The sequence below is a fragment of the Paroedura picta genome, chromosome 5 (assembly GCF_049243985.1).
Source record: "Paroedura picta isolate Pp20150507F chromosome 5, Ppicta_v3.0, whole genome shotgun sequence".
Taxonomy (NCBI): domain Eukaryota; kingdom Metazoa; phylum Chordata; class Lepidosauria; order Squamata; family Gekkonidae; genus Paroedura; species Paroedura picta.
In genome coordinates this window covers 104,617,943-104,643,892 of record NC_135373.1, presented here as the reverse complement: position 1 = coordinate 104,643,892, position 25,950 = coordinate 104,617,943, and the positions used below count along the sequence as shown (strand labels likewise).

The 25,950-nt window shown below is 41.7% G+C and overlaps 1 protein-coding gene across 1 annotated transcript in view; it reads right to left on the bottom strand.

Moving 5' to 3' along the window:
• Positions 1–25,950, bottom strand: part of LARGE1 (LARGE xylosyl- and glucuronyltransferase 1) — a 351,225-nt gene that overhangs the window by 84,921 nt on the left and 240,354 nt on the right. The window contains exon 7 of the mRNA XM_077339666.1: positions 10,679–10,783. Within this exon, the coding sequence (XP_077195781.1) occupies positions 10,679–10,783 (105 nt within the window). The remainder of the gene's footprint in view (positions 1–10,678; positions 10,784–25,950) is intronic.

Sequence of the window (25,950 nt, the reverse complement as noted above, 5' to 3'; positions counted from 1 at the left end):
TTGAAGTGACGAGACTGTGAAGTGATGGTTCAGTGTATCCAATCGTATGTGCAAAGAGTAGTCTCACTCCTACAAACTTCTCTCTTCAGCTGATTACAGGGGTGCAATTTGCATGGCACTGAAAATGGGGGTCTCCCAGAGGAATCCTTCCATTCCAGGGATACTCATTCCATTTCAACCTAGTTGCTCCAAGTGTCACAGAAAATCATAGGCAGCTGCAATTTGAAATCAAACTGGGGGAGCCTAAATTTCTTGCCCAGCTTTATGAAAGCCACACTCACTGGTCCAACTAGCTCAGTGTGGCTGTATCTAGTGTTAATGGAGAGGAGCTCAGATTTCTGAGATCCTTCCCATTCTGACTCTCAAAAGAAGCTTGAAAAAACATGCACATATATTGCATTTGGGTGATGTCTCTTCCCCAAGCCAAATTCCAGTGGACCTTTGGGTAGAAAAAAACTTTCTAACGGCAGAAATCACTGTGTTTCGCAGGTCAAAAACCTTGGAAAACATACTTTTGTGCAAGGCAAAATGTTTCTTTTGTGTGTTTCCACATCTTCTCTTTTTCAAACTGAAGAACACACAACAGTATGGATCCTTTATAAACCTACCCCTTTTAAAAATCTGAAATAACGAAACGTATGTTTGGAATCTAAGCTAGCAGACCTCTAACAAACTACTATAAATTTTAAATTATAACATTAACAATTAAAACATTTCTCTGAATAATGGTGTTTCACTGGGAGTATTTTTATATCTACATCACTGTAAGCAAACAAAGAAATAATGCCCCCCAACAACTCCCCTATCCACTGGGAAAATGTTTTTAACCCTGGGTGCATGCTTGTTTATGGCAAGAAAATGTAAGCAGTAACTTCAAGGATATTATTTACTACTGTTCAGCACAGGTGATAAGAGCCTAACAGTTTTGTAAAGCTGTTTCTTTACGCATTCTTTAAGACAACTGGAGGGAAGCTGATTTACTCCAGCCATGATTAAGTTAAAAATACTATTGATTTATGTGTTCTTCCAACTGAACCATGGATTCTCTAGAGATCTGTATTTGTCCTTTCTCCAACCTGGAGATAACTGTTTGTATGTTTTGGGGGATGGGGTGGGACTGGGGAACCCGAGGGACCCTTTCTCCCAGCATTTCATCCTCATACATTGAAACAGCCACAAGGAGCTGCTAATTAGTAGAAGTACTACAACATGCAAGTGATCCTAGATACAGATAAATCATTTTCATATTTAGTTTTACAAGCATACCCTCCCAATATATCTTCCACTGTAAGCTAATTGCCTCATGCTGTAAGACAGAATACCTTGGGATAGCTTTTGCATAAGTTGAAGTAATACCTGCAATAATGATATGTAGTGTGTGCCAGGTGCCCCTAGCTAATCTTCAAGATTTTCCCCTTTTACTTTTTTGAAGTACTTGAGTGTCAGTGACAACGTATGCAACACTGACATATGTTCATTAAAAAAGGGAAGAATTTACTTAATGAACTGGGGATTTTAGTTGCTACTTCCAGAACGTTCTTGCCACTTGTGCGTCATGTGTAGCCTTCAAGAAGTCCACAGGTTGGACCCCCAGCAAAATGAATAGAGTTTAGAACACAGAAGTCCTTTGAGGATAAGATTGCCCCTTGATGAAGCTCCACACCAGGTTTCACTGGCTAAAGCACTATCGAAATCTGAGTGAAGAGACTCAAGCTGCTCATTAGACTGACTGGTGGCAGAAATGCTAGAAGAAATAGCCGTTGAAAATCAAGCTCTCTTGGGCATTAATGAAGGTGCTGTTGCAAGACATCCTTCACTGTAGCTACTTAATTTTAAAAGAAACATTTACTTAGTTTTCTTCAGACAAAAGTATCAGAAGCTAGGGTAGGATGTGCACCCATTTGGGAAACAATTAACACTGGTTGACTCATGGGTGTCTGGACTGACATTTGTTGAAACCATGAAATGTAGACAAAAATCTGGTCAATCAGTAAACATGTCCAAATAATACCCCATATTCTAGGCTGTTTGCTACTGATTTATTTTAAAAATGTAGTGTCAGAGGAGGAACTGTGGGACCTAGGTTCAAATCAAATTTCTTTACAGAAATAATTTAATGCACAGACAACTGCTATAATGCCTGCATCCAACTGCTTACATTAAATAATGCTATAAGTCCAGGACAATTACATTTCCCCAGAATACTTCCTCTGGGCTTAGTATGCAGAACTAAAACACCTGCCCTTTACAAAAACTTAAATTGATTAAATTATGTTGAGTGAGAAAGACCTAACATAGCCATTAGTTTATTGGCCATTTTACGACTGGATCTCTCATTGATGGAGACTGTTGGTATCAAATAAGGTACTGTTACTGTCATCCTATATGCTCTTGCCTGTGAACTTCACTCATTATTTGTGGAATTTATTTTCTATGCCAATGAAGGTTTTCTGGATCTTACAAAAAGTTACAACAAGCCAATAAAACACGCCAAGGCATAAAAACCACATAAAACCAAACAAAGCAGCCTAAAAAGGATATTGCTAAACTTGGCATATCACTTAACTCTGTCCAGGCTACTAGTTTCAGGTGGGCAGCCATACTGGTCTGAAGCAACAGAACAAAGTTCAATTCCAATACAAACAAAGTTCAATTCTGGGTATAAGCTTTTGTGTGTATCTGATGAAGTGCTTTAGGAAGCTTAGGGCTGATCCTGCATTGAGCAGGGGGTTGGACTAGATGGCCTGTATGGCCCCTTCCAACTCTATGATTCTATGGTTCTAAGTGTGCATGCACAGGAAAGCTTATATCCAAGATACCAAGAAGTAAAATGTTTATGCAAGCAGGAGGAAGCAGTACAGGGCATTTCTTCTTCAGGAAGCCAAATTTCATGTGGCTATTTATAGAGTAGAGTCTAAAGCAGTAGTTTAATTTTGGAACCAGTTATAGGGATGCAGTTGAGTGAATGTGACTTTCATAATCTCTTACACTAGAGGCTCAAGTAACACCTTCCCTATTTCTGTAGTAAACATTTGAGTTGCTGATTCTATTCAAAGCTTCCTTTCCAACTCCGCGCTAAATATTTCATTATCTTGGTCCACTGACTCGTCTTTCCTCCACCATGATTGATTTTCTTGTGGCTTTCATTTCTCCTTTGGCACTTTCTGGAGCCTCCTGGATCCCTTCAGCCCCCAGAGTTGTGACAGCTGCTCTAATTTACTGAGCAGGTATCTGATAAAACTTGAATTTCCTTTACTATTTCTTCACCCTCCCAGTGAGATTTATGTCTTTGTTCTCCTCCAGGAGCGCTGAGTCAAACAATACATCTCAATTTTTAGGGGTTTTCTTTATGGCAACATATGCTGACTCTGTCAATAATCCATCCTTTGCTGTCTCTGAGAGGTTGAACTGTCTCACTCAATGACCTCTTGTTCCATGTTCTTGAAAAATGTTGTTCCATTTCCTGTAACCTCCTATCCAATCTTCCCTTCATTCACCAGCATTTCTGGCTTGTTTCTCCACCCCTTTTTACTCCTTATAACTGCATATGAGTTGGAAAGGAGCAAGTTTTAATAGATCTGTCAGCAACTACTGAAAAATGGCAGTATGAGCAGACCGAAATCTATAAAAATGCATGAATATATAAATACACAAGGACAGAAGTCCATCAAGAATTACTGTTCAGACTGTATGCCAACTCTTTTACTTGAACTCTAGAGATGGTGATACCTGATAATGTCAGATAATTCAGTTCATCTTCTTTGAAGAGGTACCCTCCGGTGCCTTTGGACCTCTACCCATCTTTTCAATGCTGTTATGCTACAGGTTAGACTAGATGAGACAACTGGAGATCACAGAATCATAGAGTTGAAAAGTACACTATTAGTCATCTAGTCCAACACTCTATTCAGCATAGGAAATCCAAACTAGAACATTCTCAACACATTGCCATACAGCCCCTGCCTGAAAATTTCCAGCTAGGAAAAGTCCCCCCCCCCCCAAGTCAGAGATTCTGTTGTTGTCCTTCCCTTCCCATTAGGGAATCTCTTGTAATGCTGAATGGAAGCCTACCCACTTGTAATTTTAGCCTGTTTCAATGTGTCTTGCCTTCTGCAGAAGCAGACATATCTATGTGACAGCAAGGTGACCAACTTCCAGGTGATACCACTATTACAACTGATCTTCAGACAACCAAGATCAGCTCCCTTGGCTGTTTTGGAGTATTGACTCCAGTACACCCAGCTGAAGTTCCTACCTTCCCCAAACACTGTCCTCCCCAGGCTCCACCCCAAAAATCTCCATATATTTCCAAACCTAGAGCTAACAACCCTAGTGACAGCCCTTTGGGTATCTGAAGAAAGAGCTCCTATCTCCCCTAACACTAAGCCTTTCTTGTCCTCTCAACCTCCTTTCGTAGGACTTGTTTTTCATATTCCTGCTTTGAATGACTTCACAATATTCTTCAAGATTATATTTTAGCTACATATTGACATAGTTTGGATCAAGGCTATGTCTGCGGAGGCAGAAGTTTAATCCTTCATTTTGTTTTTGCCTACCGAAACTGTCCTCTCTGTGTTGCTATTAACCCCGGAAAGGTTGGTTGCTATCTTTTAACTGTCTTTCTGTGCAACAGCATTGGGAGGGCAGGTTTGATAGGTGAAACCCTGTGGATCATGGAAGTATTAAACTCACTTTCTTTTAATCAAGATTAAACCTCCCAACATGGCTGTAATCTGAACTGGGCCACATGCAACTGTAATTTATCTTGAAACCCTACTGAGAAGACCCAGTTTTGGATCTCCTAGGATCTCATCTACATTAACTCTTACTGGTACATCCACTATGACAAAGAATTAGAAGACCATAAGATGACTCTCTTGCTTACCCAGTCAAAAATACTCTTTCGGGGTGGATGCACAAAAACCATACACATAGTGTATGGTATGTGTGGCCCAATCACTCAGCAGGGAACCCTGTATGCATAGGGACCAAATTAGAATGGGCATCTACTTCTCCCAAAAGAGAACACTGCACAAAAGCAGCCTTTGTGCAATATATTTAATTATGCAACACCAGTACAGTGCCTTTCAATGAAATTAGGCATCACTTTTAAAACCTCCACTCAGCCCCAAAGGACACTTTATCAGATTGGAGGTTCAATGCCCAAACAATGGTGAGGGTGAGTGAAACATGAAAGATGTTTCAGGGCATGATTGAAAAACCCACGTTTTGTAGTATTGTGTAGGAGGTGTTGGGGATCTAATTAAATTAGGTGGTACCAGGTGAAAACATTTCAAGTTGCACCAAGGACTGCTGGCACAAAGCAGAAAACAGGGTGACTTTTCTTTGAAACTATAAAAGCCACATGTAATTGAGATCTGAGAGAGAACTGAATTATGACGGGCTTTTATACTAACAGACAGAAATGACTTTCTTTTCTATTCTTTTTTCACTTCTTTATGCCAGGAGCATTTGGTGCAACTTGAAATGTTTAGCACCTAGCATCATCTAATTAAGTTTGCTACACCTCCTGCTCTCCACGAAGACTTTCACAAGCTGAAGGCAGATCTTTCCTATCATGAGCTAAAGCATCCCCCCTCCTGTGCTTAACATCCTGCCTGATAAAGAGTTCTTAGAAAATTAGATGGCTGATTATCTCATAACATTTGGGCTGGTCGTCATAAAGGATATTCCACTGATATTGTTCAGGGACCTTTTCTAACAGATGATCATGCCTATATAAAGTTTGTAGCTGAGGAAAATGCAGGTTGGGTAAACCTGTGGATCAGTATAGAAATGAGAGAAGGCGAATCCATCATCCTGTATTCAGTTGTGGGAGAAAAGCTGGTTTCTATACCCTGCTTTTCACTACTCAAAGGAACTCCAAAGCAGCTTGCAAACACCTTTGCTTTCCTTGTACTTGGATGAGAGACCACCCAGAGAGACTTTACAGTGGAAAGCAATGGCAAAACTCCTCTGCTTATCACTTGCCTTGAAATCCCCTTGTTGGGGGTCACCATAATCTGGATGTGACTTGATGGTTCGTCATGCACATACATATTACTGAATATTTTACTGGAGACATTTTGTTTTTATTTATGATTTATCCCAACCAGTTACAGATCTGGAAGGAACCATGGAAGTTCAGTGCTCTGCCTCAGTGTCGTTCTTGCCCACTACCTGCTAATAATTAATCTACATAATCCTGGCACAAGCAGGTTTGAAACAAGATAATGCGTAGCAATTTGTATATTTTGCCACATTCTTATCAAAATCCCCTTTTGTTGAAATTGTTTAGACATACAAGGTTACTAAACTCACCATTTCATTTAACTGGAGAGGTTGTGGCTCAGTATTAGAACATCTGCTTTGCATGCAGAAGTTCTCAAGTTCAATTCCCTAGCATCTCTGAGACTGATTATGCACATCATCAGCCTGGTCTCTTTCCAGCCCAGGTCCGTGTTAGGGCCTCTGATACCCCATGTTAATGGAATGATGATTTTCCAGCTGGACCGGCTCCTCCCCCACCGACAGTGTCCCTGCAGAGACACAAGATGCCCCATTTGGCTTCGCAGCATCACGGAATTAAATGTGGCATTTGTCGACCCCCACGATGGTGGGATAATGTTGCCATGCTACCTCACTCTCATGCAGCGATGCTGCCCATCCACCAACGCAGTGTCATGGAAACTGTCTGCCTTGGAGTTGTCTGCCCTGGAGTGTACACACAACTCTGGGGCAGACCATGTGCACCGAGGGATTTCATCCCCTGTGCATACAAGACAAGCAGCAGGGCATGCTGGCCCACTGCACGGACTCAGTGGCAGCCCAGTGTGACCACCACCATGCATAATTGGTCCAAGTAAACCAAGCAAAAAAGTAAGTGTTGCAAAAACTTTGACCTAAAACCTTGGAGAACTACCAATAGTCAGAATATTCCAGGCTTTCTCAACCAGGGTTTCAGGAAATCCTAGAGTTTTTTGACAGCCCTGGAAGGGTTTCCTGAATGTGTGGGTTAGTTAATTTTTTTACATAATTTTTACATTTGTTAAACATTTTTGGGGTGATCTGACCACATGTGATCCCCCTCCCAAAATGGCCAGCGATGGGCCTGGAGGGGATGGGAAGGAGAGGGGCCCCAGGTGGGCGTGTCCACAGCTATGCTTCCCAACCTATATTCTGCACTATCGTGACATTTCTGGGGTTTCTTGAAGTCTGAAGAATGTTTCAGCAAGTCCTCAACAGTGAGAAAGTTGAGAAAGCCTGGGGCAGACAATAATGTCCTGGACAGACCAAAGATCTGGCTCAGAATGAGGCAGCTTCATGTGTATATTTTCATAATTATTGCTTGATGCAGATATCAAAGAGATTTGCATGATGTAATTACTTTCCAGGATTTAAGAAATTGATCCTAAACTTTATGATGCCTCAATGAGATAGGAAGAAAAACTTGGAAGGTTAAGATGCCAAAGTGGGATCATGGGAATCTGTTTTTCACCTTTGTCCCCCCAAAATTATCAAGAGTAGGACATTAAAATATGGAGAATCCTAAACTGCTAAGAAATCACTTTGGCACAACTAATAAAGCTATGTCACCATTTTCATCCTGTGAAAACATGCAGTAGTGACACATTAAAGGTTCATGTATCACTCTGAACTCTACATCTTTTGAAAACTGTAATAGCCTATGAAGTCAGGAACACATTTATGTTAAGAATTCTGATCTAAACTGAAAGATGCATTTGCAAATGTTGAAGAGTGAATACCATGACACTATTAGCCCTTCCACAGCCACATGAAGCCTGCAACAGACATAACTAATATTGCTCATTGAAGTCACATCAATTATTCTCCCCTCCCCCGCAAGACCCAAGGATTTTTTTTTTTTTTGCAGCAAAATCTGTTATAATAAAGAACAGGCTGGTGGTACATAGTTATTTAAAAGGAAAACATCTTTTTAGAAATGAATCCTTCCCCATCTGTTCTCCCTTTTTATTACAGGTGCAGATGGAACATAAGTCACTACCCTACCACCCAAAGCATGAGACAGAATTGATTTAGATGCATATGTGTGTGAGTTCTTTATGCACCTGGCATGCCTTCTCACACTTCACACACAAATCAGCAGAAAATATATGTCCTTCTCAATATAATAAATTCACAGACAATGTACAGCTTCCTCCCCCTCCCCCCTTTTGGGACAGGAAATCTGACAGGCAGGGGTTTTTATATTATATGGGCAATTATGACCCTATTGCTTTACTGAAAGAATTATATCTTCTATATTTTGAAGTCAGCCTTGGGGAAGAATATTACTTGCTAGACCTACACGTGCTTCCGAGGTGGCCTAAGTGGTTGAATGAGGAAAATGGCTGGTGACCGCAAAGGCTCTGAAGCATCTCGGAAAGCAGAGCTTGGTCCTTGAAAAACAAAACTGTAAAAAGCAAATATAAGATTAATATATTCTAGACTGCTGTTGCTCGACCAGATTAGTGTAAACTATCAGCCCAAGCAACATAGCCTGAGGAATGATCTAAGATGTGGCTTGTCTCCAGGAAAAGGATGGCTGCAAAGCTGTTGGAATAACCTTTGCAAACACCTCTTTTGATATCATTTGCAGATGGGGAGGAGACTCAGGGAGGCCAAACATTTAATCTAGGGCAGGGATAAAATATCTTCTAAGCCTCACACGGGCATGTTATTCAAAATGATGAATGTACTGATGAAAAAAAATCAGCAAAATATGATCAACCATTTCAACTGGAGTCTTCAAACCTAAACATTCACAATGAGAGTTTTTGTGCCGCATTTTCCTAGCACCTGAAGGTACGGGGAAAATATTCCAAGCATCCAAAATGTAATTTAATGCATTAGCCGGGTTTTTAATAAGTACATCATTGAATAGTAAGGATGTGTAACAGATTTGGGTTGCCTTTCACTGAATAAAAGTTTTTGGATTGTCCGTATTTCTCTGGCTTTGTATTGATGTTGTAGTTCCCACTCCTGTCCTCTAGAGGGCACGTGAAAATTTGAATAGTCAACCTGAGCAAAAAAGTACCAATGCCTCTTTCTCCTGCTCGCTGGGGTAGCAGCTGGAGCTGAATGAAAGAGGTATCTGAAGGAAATAAATAAATGCGGTATAGTCAACCTGAGCAAAAAAGTACCAATGCCTCTTTCTTTTGTTTGCTTGCCAGGGTAGCAGCAGGAGCTGAAGAAAACAGGTACCTGGTTCCCTCAGCACCTGACAGGTCCCATGGGCCTTCCTACCATCTTATTTCAAAATGGCAGGTGTATGCTATCACAAAGAAATTGGGAGAGCTTGGAGTCAGGCTGGATGAGGGTAAACGAGCTGAAACTTAATCCCAACAGGACAGGACAAAGGTTCCCTGGGTTAGTGGAAAGGCAGACCAGGAGCATCAGCTCTCTCCTGCTTTGGGTGGGGTGATACTTACCTTGAAAGGCGAGGTTTGCAGCCTGGGGGTGCTGCTCAACAGAGAAACCAGGTAGTTTTGATGGTTTATATTTATTTACAATAATTTGCCCTACCACACAAGCAGGCTCTGGATGGTTTGCAACAATAAAAAATATCATACAATGTTAAGATGCAATAAAAGGTTCAGACTGCTTTTGCCCAGTTGGTGTGTCAACTGCGACTGCTCCTGTTTCAGCCAGACCTAGAAGGAGTTACACTCTTAGTGACTACTAGACTGGGCTATTTCCATGTGCTCTGCTTGAGACTACTCTTGAAGAGTGTTTAGAAGCTGCAGCTAGTGCAGAACGCTGCAGCTTGACTGCTAGTTGGGATCCATTATTGGGAGCATGTGACTCCAACATTATAGCAGTTACACTGCCTATCAATCAGTTTCAAAGTTTTGCTTTTGACCTTCAGTGCCCTACATCAGGGGTAGTCAACCTGTGATCTTCCAGGTGTTCATTCACTACAATTCCCATGAGCCCCTGCCAGCGTTTGCTAGGAATTGTAGTCCATGAACATCTGGAGGACCACAGGTTGACTACCCCTGCCCTACATGGCTTGGGACCATATGCTTCTTCCATATGCTTCTCCCTTGGACTTAAGATCACTGGGAAAGATCCTTCTGATTGTCCCATCATTTAATGAAGCTTGTTTGGTGGGTAGTCCAGCTTGGTGTAGTAGTTAAGAGCAGCATCCTCTAATATGGTAAGCCAGGTTTGATTCTATGGTCCTCCACATGCAGCCAGCTGGGTGACCTTGGGCTAGTCACAGTCCTGTCAGAGCTCTCTCAGCCCCACCTATCTCACAAGGTGTCTGTTGTAGGGAGAGGAAGGGAAGGTTACTGTAAGCCACTTTGAGACTCCTTTGGGTGTGAAAAATGGGGTATAAAAACCAGCTCTTCTTCTAGGCAAGAGAGGCTCCTGTTCAGAGGCAGCTCCTCAATTACGAAACAATCTCCGCAGAGAGATATGCTTTTAAGAGCAGAATATGGTTTTCTTTAGAACTGCATTTGATTAAAGCAGACTTTACACAAATTTTAAATTTTGGTTTTATGTATTTTAAGAAGTAAACTATTGTATGTATTTTATTATTATTGTAAGCCACCTTGAGTTCTGTAATAAAGAAAGGCAGCTAATAAATATTTTAAATCAAGAAAGAAAAAGAAAGAAATTGCAATTAGCTCCATGGAGCGATGTGGCCTACCTGTGTTGTAGCCTCTTCCAAGAGCTGGCCAAGGACGGTGGTTCTTCCAGAGGTTTCCTAGATACCAGTCACTCTGATTCTCTACCAAGCCAAGAACTTGTTGGCCTGTAAAACAAAAACCACACCGACTCTTTTACAAAACGCACCCACAAATGTCAGAGCAGTACAAAGAAAACAGAGAACAGCTATTCTGTCATCACTTCTTCAATTCCCTTCTCAGGGACAATAGTCACCTCATTAAACTGAGAATGGTGTCAGATTAACCAAAACAACTGTCTTTGTGGACACCAATTAAAACTAAAAAGACACAAAAATTTCTTTGCCAACATTGTTCTAACAGTGCTATATTATTTATTTATATCGCACATTTCAGTTCTATCAGGACCACCAACCCTACCCAACAATTAAAACAGAGCATTATAAAAACAGATTACAAAAACAATTCTAAACAAAACTGAAATAAACATGTTAAAATACATCAGTTGGGTACAATGCTACAGAGTCCAAACAGCCATTTTTGCATGGGGAGCTGATCTTTATAGTGTGGAGATGAGCAGCAGTTCCAGGAGATCTCCAGGCCCCACCTGGAGGTTGGCTGTCTCTGGTTTGAACATATTCCTTGAAGTCTGGAAGTGGGTCCTCAAAAGTGTGTAATGCTCCCGCAGCCACCTAGCACCCCCTGACCTATTTCAGGTCACGAAAACATTGCAGAGAGGAGGTAAGGTTGCAAGATTGGTGTAGGTCCATGTTCTGGAATTCCACACTACCTAGGTGTGCATAAATCTGACTAGGATCAAGACTGCTGTGCACAGAGAGACCTCCTCTTAGGGTTGCCAGCTTCCAAGTGAGGTTCTAAATCCACATCAAACCATGAGCTAGCACCCGTTGCATTACTACTAGTTGGGAAATAACACTGACATAGATTTTGTAAGTATTTCAAATTGGTGTTTGCTGCTGTAATTCCCTTTTCTTGTTATTTAACAATTTAATACAAATAAAAGATTTAATTTGTAAATATTGAAATTAGACAGGTTTTTTCTGCTTGCTCCATTATTTCAGAGACTGGAATCATACGGTTTCTTATTATAACACCATACAGACTTGCTAGGTTATATTGTTCCTCAAAAGAAGCCTCCCATTGAGTTTGCTGTCTTAAACTCAGCAGGGTAAATAACTGGCAACAGTGGTGAACTGCCTGGACTTAATTTATTTCTATAAACAGCCCAGACTCTTAATAAGTGTAGGATTAATAGTCTGTCTTTAATTGAACTATTGCTTTCTTTTCAATTTTTCCCCAACATGATACTTTAAATGAGAAGTTTATAAAAGATTGTCCTAAACTACAGCACACTTTTTGATTTTCAAGGTCAACTCAATGTATTTAAAAGCTACAATTGTGCTGCATAATTATGCTTTCAGAAAGGTCAACAGGCAGTATCTTGCAGTTGGAATGCTACAGCCAAGTGGTCTGGTCCTAAAAACCATCTGGGTGAGAAAATACTTGGGAGTCCCATATAAGTCATTATGAACTCTTTGGAGAAACAGTGACACACAAAAGTAATTTTTAAAAATATGAATACTTCATTGTATGGTTTTCATGAATCTTTTGTTAACTGCATCATCTTAACTACAATACAGGCTGGCTGGCTTGCTTCTGTTAAGTTGCAGCCAACTTATGGAAATCCCGTAGAATTTTCAAGGCAAAAGATATACAGAGGCAGTTTGCCACTGCCTGATTGTGCATAGTGATCACAGTATTTATTGGTGGTCTGCTTTGCTTTTGAGATCTGATGGGTTAGTCTGGGCTATCTAGGTCATGGCTGCTATCCTAGATAGCTTTAAAAGAGAACTACATTCAAGACTATTAGTAATGACAGAAAAATGGAAAATTATTATTTTCATTTCCTGTTTGTGGGCTCCCAGGTACATCTGATTGGCCATTACAGGATATAGGATGCTCAGCTAGGTAAAAAAGGATCCTTCTTATGTTCATGTTTCCACAAGAGAATTTCCCAGTTATCATTGACTAGGTTCTTATTATTACCTGGAAGTTAAATTAGTGCCTAAATATTTTTCCTTTTGTGTTGTGCCATTATTGTTGTTGTTGTTATTATTATTATTTAATTCATATCCCACCTCCTCCTGGAGGCTTCTGGCATGTGAACAGGATGCACATCCTACTCAGATTTATCCATTACATCTTTAGGGGGATATGTGTGTGTTTCAGATGTGCAATTTCATCACCTCTGTATGTAGATCATATTTGCTAGATCACTGTGACTACTAGGTTTTTGTACAAGTCTGACATTTACATAGAAGCTCAACAATTCTGTCATTTTCTTTGTTCAGTTTATATTTAGTTTAGAATTGGAAACCATATCAAATGTTTTCACTGTTTGCTTAACAGATATGTGGTGATTAGATCTGTGAAATGGACACAAACTATTTCTTAAATATATACTAGGATAAAGTGACCAGATTGTCCCACTTTTGGAGGGACATCTGGGGGCACCTGGCAAATTGTACTTATGTTGAAATTAAAAATATATATTTCACAATACTATTTTTGCGTTCTATGAAAATTTTTGTTGCTCCATATAGACCAAATTTTTAATCAAGAACCCCCCCCCCCCCCGGTCAATGGTGTCCCACTTTACCAATGTTAAAATCTGGTCACCTTATACTAGGAAAACCTATCGATAACACGCAAGCTTCCTGATTTGACAGAATATTCAATATGCCCCTGTGGCTGTCTCAATGCATAATGAAGATATGCGGTTCCTGTGAGGATGATGGAGCGCCGCTCCCCCCGTCCCCCAGATTAGAATCCACTGCTCTTAACCACTATGTTATGCTGGCTGTCAGTAGGAGTTGCTGTGCAGTGGGCCAATGGATTTATGCCGGATTAAGCACAGCCAGAAATATGGGCCATGCACATGATGTTCCACCTGCCCTTCTCCTTAAAGGTTTCTCCACAGTTTATGCTCTTAACTCCACAGAACAGTTATATATTATTTTTAATCTCAAAGTAATATTTGATATGATTTTCATAACACATGTTTTATACGTTCTTTGGTGCTTATACAATCCAAAATCAACTAGCCTTCAGGGACAGTAAATACAGATCATGTGTATGTATAGAAAGATATGACAAATTGATAACCAATAGTATACGGCTTAGTAGAAACCTTCTATTAGGTAAAAGCATCTATGAGGAGAAGGTATAGAAATTTAATTCTTGCTTTTATACTGGAAGCTTCATATCCCCTCTGATAAACAGATGTGTGCATACCTTATTATGGACCATAATTAATTGAAGCAAATCAAGGCAGAATGGTATACTAATTGACATGGGTTGCCACCAGATTCGGGTGTGTTGGTCTGAAGCAGCAGAACAAAGTTTGAGTTCAGTGGCATAAGGTATAAGCTTTCATGTCTGAGAACTGGCTGATACTATACAACAGGCGTAGTCAACCTGTGGTCCTCCAGATGTCCATGGACTACAATTCCCATGAGCCCCTGCCAGCAGGGACTCAAGGGAATTGTAGTCCATGGACATCTGACCACAGGTTGACGACCCCTGCTATACAGCACATGGGGATTTCATAGTGATTTAGGAATTCTACTTCAGAAGAGCACTCTCACTTAGAAGAACGAAGATGAATCCTGTTTGCAAGAAGCTGATACTGAATGTTTTTGTTCACTACTGCATCCGCCCCCTTATACTGTCCCCAACTCACGTTATAGGAGTTAGCCCAGAAACCCATTCACAATGGGTAATACATAAACCCTGTCACCAGTTAACAGATTTATTTTCTCATATATAGGCATCCACAAGCCATTTAGTCAAGAACATATACCCATATTACTGGTGTCCTTCAGGTAGCTTTCCTATCCAGAGAAGAACACTCACAAACGGAATGAAAATATATCTTTGCATACACTGGTTTGTGCTCCATTGCCTCTGTATTTATCTTAAAGCCAGCCAATTTCTATCCTCAGGCATAGGTAGGTGATAGTCTGAAATGCAGAAAATGGGTTGACCTCTGGTGACTTTGAGAAGAAAAATAGTCATTCATACAATGCAGTTTAAATCCCCCACCCCTTTTTTTGGTTCAAATAATATTAACTAATTTCTGATTAAAGGTTTTTCTTACTAAAACAAGAACTACTATTTAGTGATTTTTTTTTTATTGCCACTGGGTAATTCCTCTCTGAAGAGCCTCTTGTGGCGCAGAGTGGTAAGGCAGCAGACAAGTAGTCTGAAAGCTCTGCCCATGAGGTTGAGAGTTCAATCCCAGCAGCCGGCTCAAGGTTGACTCAGCCTTCCATCCTTCCAAGGTCGGTAAAATGAGTACCCAGCTTGCTGGGGGGTAAACAGTAATGACTGGGGAAGGCACTGGTAAACCACCCCGTATTGAGTCTGCCATGAAAACACTAGAGGGCGTCACCCCAAGGGTCAGACATGACTTGGTGCTTGCACAGAGGATACCTTTACCTTTACCTTTAATTCCTCTCTACTCAAAACTTCATTGTATCTTCTGTAAAACAGTATAATCAATGGTACTATGTGCACATGCTTATTGCTGGCAGATACCTGTTATTTTGCTGGCCAGTTAATCTCACCTTGTGGCCTAGCCTCTGTGAAAGAAAATGACATGAGCACTAGCTTTGGGCGGTGTAGAAAATAAATAGCTCATGATAGGTAACTGCTAATTGGCTTCATCAATACATAGTGATGCTTTGTTGCTGAAAAACCATACCAGCATCAGATGCTACTGGAAACAGGACTTTATCTACCGCAGGAGGTCCACAACACTTGGTGCATGGCACAGCTGCCTGGGTGAGCCTGATCCAGGCTGAAAAAACATGTTTATCAAAGCCTCCTTGCTAGTTTATGTGGGGCTAAAGTTCTGACAAAGTAGAATATTCTCTTGTATCTTTCCTGGGAAGAAAGCACAATACCACCATAGAATCATAGAATAGAATAATAGAATCATAGAGTTGGAAGGGGCCATACAGGCCATCTAGTCCAACCCCCTGCTCAACGCAGACTCAGCCCAAAGCATCCTAAAGCATCCAAGAAAAGTGTGTATCCAACCTTTGCTTGAAGATGCCAGTGAGGGGGAGCTCACCACCTCCTTAGGCAGCCATCTTTTAGTCTTAATAATTTTAGTAATGCAATTAGGATATTTATGGCATTTTATTGTATTTTTGTATTGTATTTTTATTCTTTTATTCTGCCGTGAGCCCAACTGGGAACGGCAATATATAAACTCAAATAATAAATAAATAAATAAAAGATAAACCCTCTGAGCAGATCTCCACTGGTCCCTTCACCGAACTCATTTCACTTCTTACTGTGCAGGCATTTGGAGGCCAGCTCTCCTTAGGTGAAAAATTAGCTTCTCTAATCTTCAGCACTCTTGGAAAAAGAGAAGACATTCCTTTGGGAAGACAAAGCAAATACCGTGATTCTTTGCTAGATGAGAGCAGAGCACAGACCACAATGCATTTCAGTGGCTGGCTCAGCATTCTGCTCCGCCTGTCTCTCCTTCTTAAGAGTTATTATAGTAAAACACCGTGACTAACAGCAAAAGCTTTGTCACTGTTTTCTGCTCTGGCCCCACAGTTATGATTAAGTGCTCTCCTTTCGTTCTTTGCTGCTCCATGCACAAGCTTCTTTTATGAAAATGAAGCTGTCTTCTTTACTTATTCATACATCATCATTAACAGTGAGACAACGGGGGTTGGGGGGGGGGGGGAGAAGAAGAAGGGCTATGATCCTGGCCATGACTACAGAGAGAATGTGTCAAGCCCAGAAGAAGTAGAGCTAGCTTTTCCTAAACAGGGTTACATCTTGTGTGGCAATAGGGCTTCATAAGCAGCTTTCTTCAGAGGATAAGCTCTACTTTAGCCTAACCTGATTTCATCTGATCTCAGAAGCTAAGAAAGGTTGGAATGCTCAGTATTTGGATGGGAGACTACCAAGAATGATAAAGGTCAGTACACAAAGGCAGGCATCAGGAAACCATCCCTGAACATTAAGTAGGTCAAGCTGTTGGGGCTGAATCCAGTTTTATTTCCCTAAAAAAGTCTAATCTTCATGATTCCAAAAGGGGACTAACTAAATTTATTTCAGCATAAGGCTAGGGTTGCTACATGGAAGCAGGCAATGAGAAGGCATCGACTGGTGAAATGGCTAGCAGCCATTTAAACTTAACATCTGATGGGCAGATCCACCAGGCTGTTAGGTTTAAAAGGATGGTAGCCATTCTAGCCTAACAGTGGGGTGGGTAGGCCCATCCTCTGTTAGGATGAAATGGTTGTGAGTCATTTCACTGATCCATTTCACTTTCCCCCACTTGGAAGAGGGGAGAGTGAAATGGATTGATTAAATGGTTCACAACCATTTAAACCTAGCAGCTGATGGGCAGATCTGTCAGGATGTTAGGTTGCAATGTATGGTGGTCATTTCCTAGCAGCGGACTGGGTGTGTTCATCCGTTGTTAGACTGAAATGGCTGCAACTCATTTCACCTGTTCATTCCACTTCCCTCTGCTTGGAAATGGGGGGAAGGGAGTGAAACAGATGGGTTAAATGGCTTGTGGAGTGACTCAGGTTTAGCTAGGTTGATCCAAAGGACTGACTTTAAATTTTTCCTGGACAGTAACCAAGCCACTCCAAGAGTGTTAAATGAAGATGTGCTGCCAGTCATATGTACTACAAGAGAGAGGCCGGTCAAGAACGGTCCATGTTTCCTGTGGTACCAGGACTGGGATGACCTTTTTCAGTAAACTTGAAAATCTATTTTAATTTGCTGGTGTATGGATTTGTGAGATTCAGACTTATTCAAATACAGATCTCCATGGCGAATGGTAATTGGAATGTATTTCCCGCCAAACTTTATAGACCGAATCTAGCTCTTCCATGTGATGAAGATTTTTAAAAATGCGACATCTCCTGCTCTGCCTTCCTACCTCTAGCAAGTACCAATACAGAATGCAACATGTGTTGCCAACAAGACTAGTCTGACTACACTAGAATCTCAGGTAGTTGTTCAAGATAGCACTATTATAGGAGCACCACTGAGGAGATGTGCAATGCAGCAACATGCTTTCCCGCCCTGCCGACAAGGGAGCAACTGCGAGCTGCACGGAGCGTGCCTCGCAGTTGCTCCTTTGCTGGTGGCCTGACACTGTGAGAGGCACAAAGCGCCTCTCGCCGCATCAGGCCGTCGGCCAAGGGAGCCCCCACCAGCCGCGCTTACCTAGCGCCCGCTGTATTTTTTGTGCAGCGGGCTTGATTACTAGTGTATATAATATTGCTGCAGTCCTTAGAAAGGTCCTTTAAGGTAGGTTCGTACTACAGCAGATGGGAGGCTGAGAGAGTGGCTTGCGTAAGGCTGCCTTAGTCGGTTTGTGGCAGAGGCAAGTTTAGAGCAGGGAGCTTTCTTTATCAGCTCTTTCTCTTAGCTGCTATGCTCGCCAGAGCCCCTTATAAAGGAAGAGGTCATGGCTTAGTGACAATGCGCATGCCATGTCTCCAAAGTACAGTCTCTGACCCCAACACCTAAGGACTTGGAGTTGCAAGTGCTGGGGAATATTATGACAAAGAGATGCAAGGTTCCGTTATTAAAACTCAGGGAGGCTTTGATCTAAAAAAAAAACAGTCTTTCTCTGTGAATGGAACCTTAAACCATTCAGGTTACCTTATGAGAGGAAATGAATTTCTTTTATGTAGACAAAGGTATTGAGACATTCACCTTAATTTGAATGGAGTAGGCACATGTGGGTCCCACTCTAGACTTCATGATAGGGAACAGTGAAACCCTCCCTGTTGCCCCAGGAAGGCTTAAAAGTTCTGGACACCCCCTTAGAGGCATGCAAGTAAATGACTGGCAAACAAGTGAGCCAAGGGAGTGAATTCTGTGTTGACGAACCTTTATTTTTCAAATGTCACTGTGGGCTTATATCCATTCCAGGGAAGGGAATTCAAAGGTAACACTAGTCCCCTCTTGTCAAATTTCTTGGTCACTCCTTGTCAGATTTCTTTTCCTAATTCTGTAAAACCCTGTAGTGTTTTTTTAAACAGTATCCCAGTTCTTTGTGCTCTAGCCGGGTACTGAGATTGTATTTGGTAAATAATTTTTTTCCCCTTTCAGAGATCTCAGCTTGGCCAAATAATTCATCTAGGATACCTGACTACTCATTCATACCACAGACCAAAAACTCCTGACTAGTCCACAAACCATTAGCTGGCCAGGAAGGAGGACATGTGTGAACCAGTACACACGTACATGCTTCCACCTAGCCCCTAACCATGCCTCAAGCTGCAGATAGAAAATATCGGACAGGACATGGATTCCGGTGGCTACTGAAGAAAGGAGAGCTGGGGAAGAAGAAGCCTTCTCTCATGCATGCAGATACCTTTTTGCCTCTTGAGCAAAGTTAGCCGGAAGGAAGGGGGGATCGATAAACAGTGTTCAGCCTGCTGGATTGATACTTTGACTCAAGGTAAAGCTGTTTCATTGGTTCTGTTTTGCATAAAATTCTGAAACACAACTCCTGGAGCAAATGCATCAGCTGGGCCCCAGCATCCTCCACAACATTTCAGACCGTGTGGAACAGCTAAATGTGTGGGCCAGCTCTGGTTTCAAGATTCAGATTTGTTATGCATTTGATAACACTTTAAAAATCCCATGATGAAACATCCAAGGCATCTGCGTCAGCTGGGCCCCAGCATCCTCTGCAACATTTCAGACCGTATGGAACAGCTAAATGTGTGGGCCAGCTTTGGTTTCAAGATTTAGATTTGTTATGCATTTGATTCCACTTTAAAATCCCATGATGAACATCCAAGGCATCTGCTTTTTTTTCCTCCCAGCTCATGTTGGGTATTGTTTCCTTGCCAGGCTATTAAGCAAAGGAGTCATTCAAAAGCAACTAAGGTGTCAGTGGAACGACAGAACCAAAACACAGACAGACAATGAATATAGACCAACCTGAGTTCCAATACCACATCCACAGAGATACTTGCAGCCCTAAAGGATGTAACTTGCTTCCAGTCACCTGCCAGATCAGTGTCATTCTTTCATGAGAATAACATTAACCATAGTACGTGTATACACATAAACACACACACCCTAAAGAAAAGTGATCCATCTATATCCTGAACTTTTCACTAGTTTTTCAAACGGACGCTGTTGCTGCTGATTTTATCTTTAGTCAAGAAGAAGAAGAAGAAGAAGAAGAAGAAGAAGAAGAAGAAGAAGAAGAAGAAGAAGAAGAAGAAGAAGAAGAAGAAGAAAAGAGTTGGTTCTTATATGCCGCTTTTCTTTACCCAAAGGAGGCTCAAAGCAGCTAACAGTCGCCTTCCCTTTCCTCTCCCCACAACAGACAACCTGTGAGGTGGGTGAGGCTGAGAGAGCCCTGATATCACTGCTTGGTCAGAACAGCTTTATCAGTGCTGTGGCAAGCCCAAGGTCACCCAGCTGGCTGCATGTGGCGGAGTGCAAAATCAAACGCGGCATACCAGATTAGAAGTCCGCACTCCTAACCACTACACCAAACTGGCTTAAAAAAAAAAAACTTTTAAAAGCTCCTAGGCCGAGATGATATTTCTGTGTCTCATACAGCACTCTGCATGCTAAATACATACTATACACCAACCCAAGAAATGTATGTGCATTAACTTTATAAACACAAGTGCGCAAAGCAGCACAAAGAACTACCCACCAGATACAACCATGCCTTGGCCAGGACTCATTTTCAAAGGGCCTCAGCACCCACTGCAATGAATGAAGCATGGGTAGCAGCTGTGCCTAGTAGACTGAGCACAGAGTGTGCATCCATAACACGCAGAATATGATTATGTGATAACGGTCTCTCTCTCGCCTTTAAGTGATAACGCAGTGAAATGATCTTGAAGGAATGTGCTGAAGGCATTCAAGTAATTGCTCATGCACCATGACTGTGTCTTTCACAGATGCATTATTTTATTATTCAAGGGAATAAAAACTCTGTGATAAGCCAGGTAGTTAGCACAAGTCCTGTCAGTAGAATGTATCCAAGTAATGGAGAACGCAGCAGTTTCCTTGTCATATGCAGTCAGCGTTATTATCCATATGATCTCCTAAGAAGCTAGTAGAGAAATTCCAAGTGTTATTTAAAGCGACCTCTCTTTTTGGTAAGTGATGTCAAGCGTCTCTTCTTGTCAGTTTACTGAGGAATTAAGCTCAGTAAGTTACAAGCACAGGAATTTCAAATGCCAGAGCTGCATATCCTTCACAAATTAACCAACACAATTGCTGTTGTGAGACTGGCTTTTCTTTTTAAAAAATAACAATTGGGTAACTTAAACAACATAATAATTAAGGGCCACAGTTGATTAGCCCCTAGCCACTATATTTTTATTAGCATGGCAGAAACCCAAATAGAATTACTGAGAAGATTGTGCTTTGGGAAAAAAATCCTATTGTAGGATATATTCGGCTTCTGCATTGCTGTTCTAAAATCTTCATGTCATATTTGTAAGGACCCCACACGTCCACCAGCTGAGGCCTCCTTGGTTAGTGGGGCCTTCGCCTTATCTTGGACTTAGTTGTGTCAACAGGTGTTCCTTATACTGCTTAAGTGCCAATGGGACCTGAAGCCTAGAGGATCTTATAAAGGCCCCTGGGTACAGCCACGGAAGCCCAGAAAAATGGAAGGGTGTGCTGGCATTAAAACTGATTAAGTGCAGTCTCCCCCAGTTCAAGGTTCTCCAAAACAATAAAACCCCACTTCATCATTCCCTATAATTAAAGGATTTTCAACACAGGTCTATCTTAGCATAGGCCAGAGCTGTCTGCCGAGGCCAAGGAAGTCACTAGGCCATTAACTAACACCAAGTTCCCCTTTTTCCTTTTTTTACTCAATAAAAAGAGCACTCAGATAATCAATTCATTCAATAACCTGTTTCAGGAGCTGTCTTGACTCCCACACACTTTTGTGTCTATGCAGATTTGACGGTCATCAGACCAATTAAAGTATAGATCTTCTCTTTTCTTTTTATGAAGTGCACCTTTTTGCTCGGCGTGTAATGCATGATTATTTAGGGAGTTAGTTCTCAGGTGCTTAGTGTAGGTTCTTCACATTTTCACTTTTTTATATACAATAAAGTCATTTGTTTGTGTTTAAAATCACTACAACAAAATCAGAGTCCAGTAACACCTTTAAGACCAACAAAGATTTGTTCCAGACACGAGCTTTCGAGTGCAAGCACTCTTCCTCGAAAGCTCACACCTGGAATAAATCTTTGTTGGTCTTAAAGGTGCCACTGGACTCTGAATTTGTTGTGCTGCTTCAGACAGACCAACACGGCTACCCACTTGAATTTAAAATCACTGTCATTCTTCATAATTTTATTGTGGGGTTCCCCTACTGAGATCCACCCAGATATACATCGATGTGTTATCCCTTCATAGGACACTTTTAAAAACTGATTTCCTCTTCTCTGGGTCCAGTTTCACGAGACCTGTGTAAGTCCTGCTCAGTGCCTGTCCTTTTTGACCAAGGAACTCTTTCCTGTGATATATTTATAGCTACTTGCACTTACTTAGTGGTGAGGGGAAAGCACTCTATTCATTATCTGAAGAATCTTTACTCCCTGCACAGGCCTCATCATCAGTTGAGGTTTGCCACTTCTCGCGCAAGAAGTTGTTCCTTAAGAGAGTATATATGGCCACTAGCATATCAACTGCCTTCTCAGTGTTACCCTCCGTGTTCTGAAATGGCCCACTACAGCAGGGGTGGGCAAACTGTGGTCCTCCCGATGTACATGGACTACAATTCCCATGAGCCCCTGCCAGCAAATGCTGGCAGGGGCTCATGGGAATTGTAGTCCATGAACATCTGAGGGCCACTGTTTGCACACCCCTGGACTAGAGGAGGGCACTGTGTCTAGTTAGTTTCAGAAAATTATATAAGGCAATTTTATTATTTTAGAATAAGTCTTTGGAACTAGATCTATTGACCGAAGTATTCTGACACTGATGTAATACTCATCAAGGGTTATTTCAGTTTTAATGTTTGTACAGATGCTTGTGACTCAGAGGCAGGCAATGCCAAACCACTTCTGCATGTCTCTTGTCTTGAAAACCCTACAGGGTCGCTTGAAGTCAGCTGTAACTTGATGGCAAAACAACAAATAGATACAGGACATGGGATTTTGAATGTATGTTGGCAAAATCAGGCTTTGATTTATCATTATCGTTGTGCTTTTATTTTATGGATTATTTTTACATTTCCCAAAGCTGCTTTGCATATACAATATGCAATGTATATTGCATATACAATAAGCAGCAAATACATAGTTTGAATAAATTAGGCTGAAACTGTACTTGACTGGAGAGTAAGCACCACTGACTAAAATGGGACTGGTTAGAACTGCACTTGAAGGTATTCTTTCTTGCATTTCAAAAATGTTCTGGGACTCAGTTTGGAGAGAGGGTTCTTTCATCTCAGCTACGTGTCTGTAATTTGAAGACTGTGGTAGTTCTCTGACTCCTATCTATATCTGATTCTTTGACTCCTATCTGTGTGACCTTATTGTGCCTTGTGGATTCCTGCTTAATCTTGACCATGTTCTGACATTCTGGCTATCTGAATCTTGGCTTAACTGTGGACTCTTCAGAGCCAGCTTGGTGTACTGGTTAGGAGTACGGACTTCTAATCTAGCAAGCCAGGTTTGATTCCATGCTCTTCCTCCACATGCAACCAGCTGGGTGACCTCAGACCTGCCATAGCACTGATAAAGCTGTTCTGACTGAGCAGTGATATCAGGGTTCTCTCAGCCTCACTTACCTCACAGGGTGTCTGTGGTGGGGAGACGAAAGGGAAGGCGACTGTAAGCCACTTTGAGACAGGTAGAGAAAAGCGGCATATAAGAACCAATGCTGCTTCTTCCACCCTGCCCACTTCTGTGCCTCCTTCCAAACCCACAGCATGTCCTGCTGTACATTCAGAGACCAAGATTTTCTGTGGTAGCCCTATTATTATTACAGTAGCCACACAACTGAGCCTAACCAATTAAAATTGCCTCAAGCTGTAAAATCTCCATGACTAAAAGTTGAGATTCCCTCAACACCAATGCTGAGACTCTCCACAACCTCAGATAGAGAAATAATTAAACAAGAGGATGGATGGCAAATCAACAGACTCCAAAACCTATCCCGATCACTTGTAACCACATAAAAACATACCTCCCTGCCTCCCTGACTATGGAGGTGCAGGTCAGGAAAGTAGCCGGCCAGGCATTTTTCCATCTTCGCCAAGCTTGGCTACTAGCGCCCTACCTGTCCACCGAACACCTGGCCACTGTGATCCATGCAATGGTCACCTCCAGATTAGATTTCTGTAACTCGCTCTACGCGGGCCTACCCTTGTCTCTGATCCGGAAACTCCAGCTAGTACAAAATGCAGCTGCTAGGGTCCTCACCGGCACACCTTGGAGGGCCCACATCCAACCTGTGCTGAGGCAGCTGCACTGGTTACCAATTGCTGTCTGGATCCGGTTCAAGGTTCTGGTTCTAACCTTTAAGGCTTTACGCGGGCTGGGACCCACATACCTGAGGGACCGCCTAGCACCCTATGCCCCCCGCAGGGCTCTGCGAGTGAGAATCTTCTGGTCGTTCCTGGTCCTAGGGAAGCACGCTTAGCCTCGACCAGGGCCAGGGCCTTTTTGGTCCTGGCCCCCACCTGGTGGAATGAGCTCCTGGGAGAGCTGCGGGCCCTGCGGGCCCTTTCAATGTTCTGCAGGGCCTGCAAGACGGAGCTCTTCCACCAGGTCTATGGTTGAGGCTGGGGCTGCTGGGGTACATCGACTGCTCTCCCCCGGGCTTCTTCATGAACATCATTGACCTCCTTCTCCTCTACCCCCCCTTTTTAAGGAATGGGGGTAGGAAGGGGATCTTATTATTGTGCCGCCATGTTGTGACATTTTAAAGTCTTTTAATGGGAGTTTGAATGGGGTTTTAAGACACTGTAACCCACCACGAGCCATTTGGGAGTGGCGGGAAATAAATAAATAAATAAATAAATAAATAAATAAATAAATAAATAAATGATGATGATGATGATGATGATGATGATGATGATGATGATGATGATGATGATAATAATAATAATAATAATAATAATAATAATAATAATAATAATAATAATAATAATAATAATAATAATAATACAAAACATGGGCTGGGCTGGACAGGACAACTTGAAAAGGAAATGGCATTTTTGGTGACTACTTCATCAGCTATCAAGCTTATATTGATACTATAAGGAAAAAATCTGCTGGGCACAGCTGAGAGACACTAAAGTTACCAATCTTTTCCCGTCTAGTCGATCAGGTCAGTTTGTTCATCCTGGAAGTAAACTTGCCTTGACTGTTCAAGTATTTGGCAGGTACACTTCAGGGGTCAATAGCATTCTGACATGGTGAACATAGGATCTGTTAAGCCACTGCATACTTTCACTCCACCATCATCAATTAGTAGATAGGTATTGTATTGCATGCGCTTTTATTTGACAACATTTGTCCATGTAATATTCATACCCCCAACAATTTTTTAGTAAAAATTGGGAGAGGAAATTAGACTGAGAGTGCAAATCAACTGCAGTGTTTGCTAACACGACACATGAGAGAACTGGTTGCTTCCAAATGACTTCAACACATATATGCTTTTTTCTTTGGGACACAAAATAAAACATAAAGTGTCTGCTTTTCCAGGCATACTAATGTACCTGGAGTGGTGAAACATAAAATGCTCCTGCTTCCAGCACACAAAGGCTGCTATTAGTAAATAACATATGCCCTTATCAAAGCTTACAGTGGCAATTGATTTGTTTTTATGCAGAAGCCGATTGGAATTGTCAGAGCTAAGACTTTCAGATGAGTTATGGGTATGCATCATTGTTACAGAGAAAGAAGCACTGAGAGAAGGTTTTACCAATTCTTGAAAGTAGAAAAAGATGTCTGTTAATAAGCCCTGGATCCAGAACTTGGCATATGCCCATTTTTCATATTTTCACATTTTGTATATAATTCAGCCACATTGCTGTAGATTATCATGGACCGCCTCAGTAGGCTAAAATGCTAGAGTTCACCCTCCAAGGCAGTCATTTGCTTGGGAACTAATCTCTGTAGCCTGGGAATCAGTTATTATTCTGGGAGATCTTCCGAGCCTACTTGGAGGTTGGCAACCCTATCTACAAATGACAGGGAACCAGATT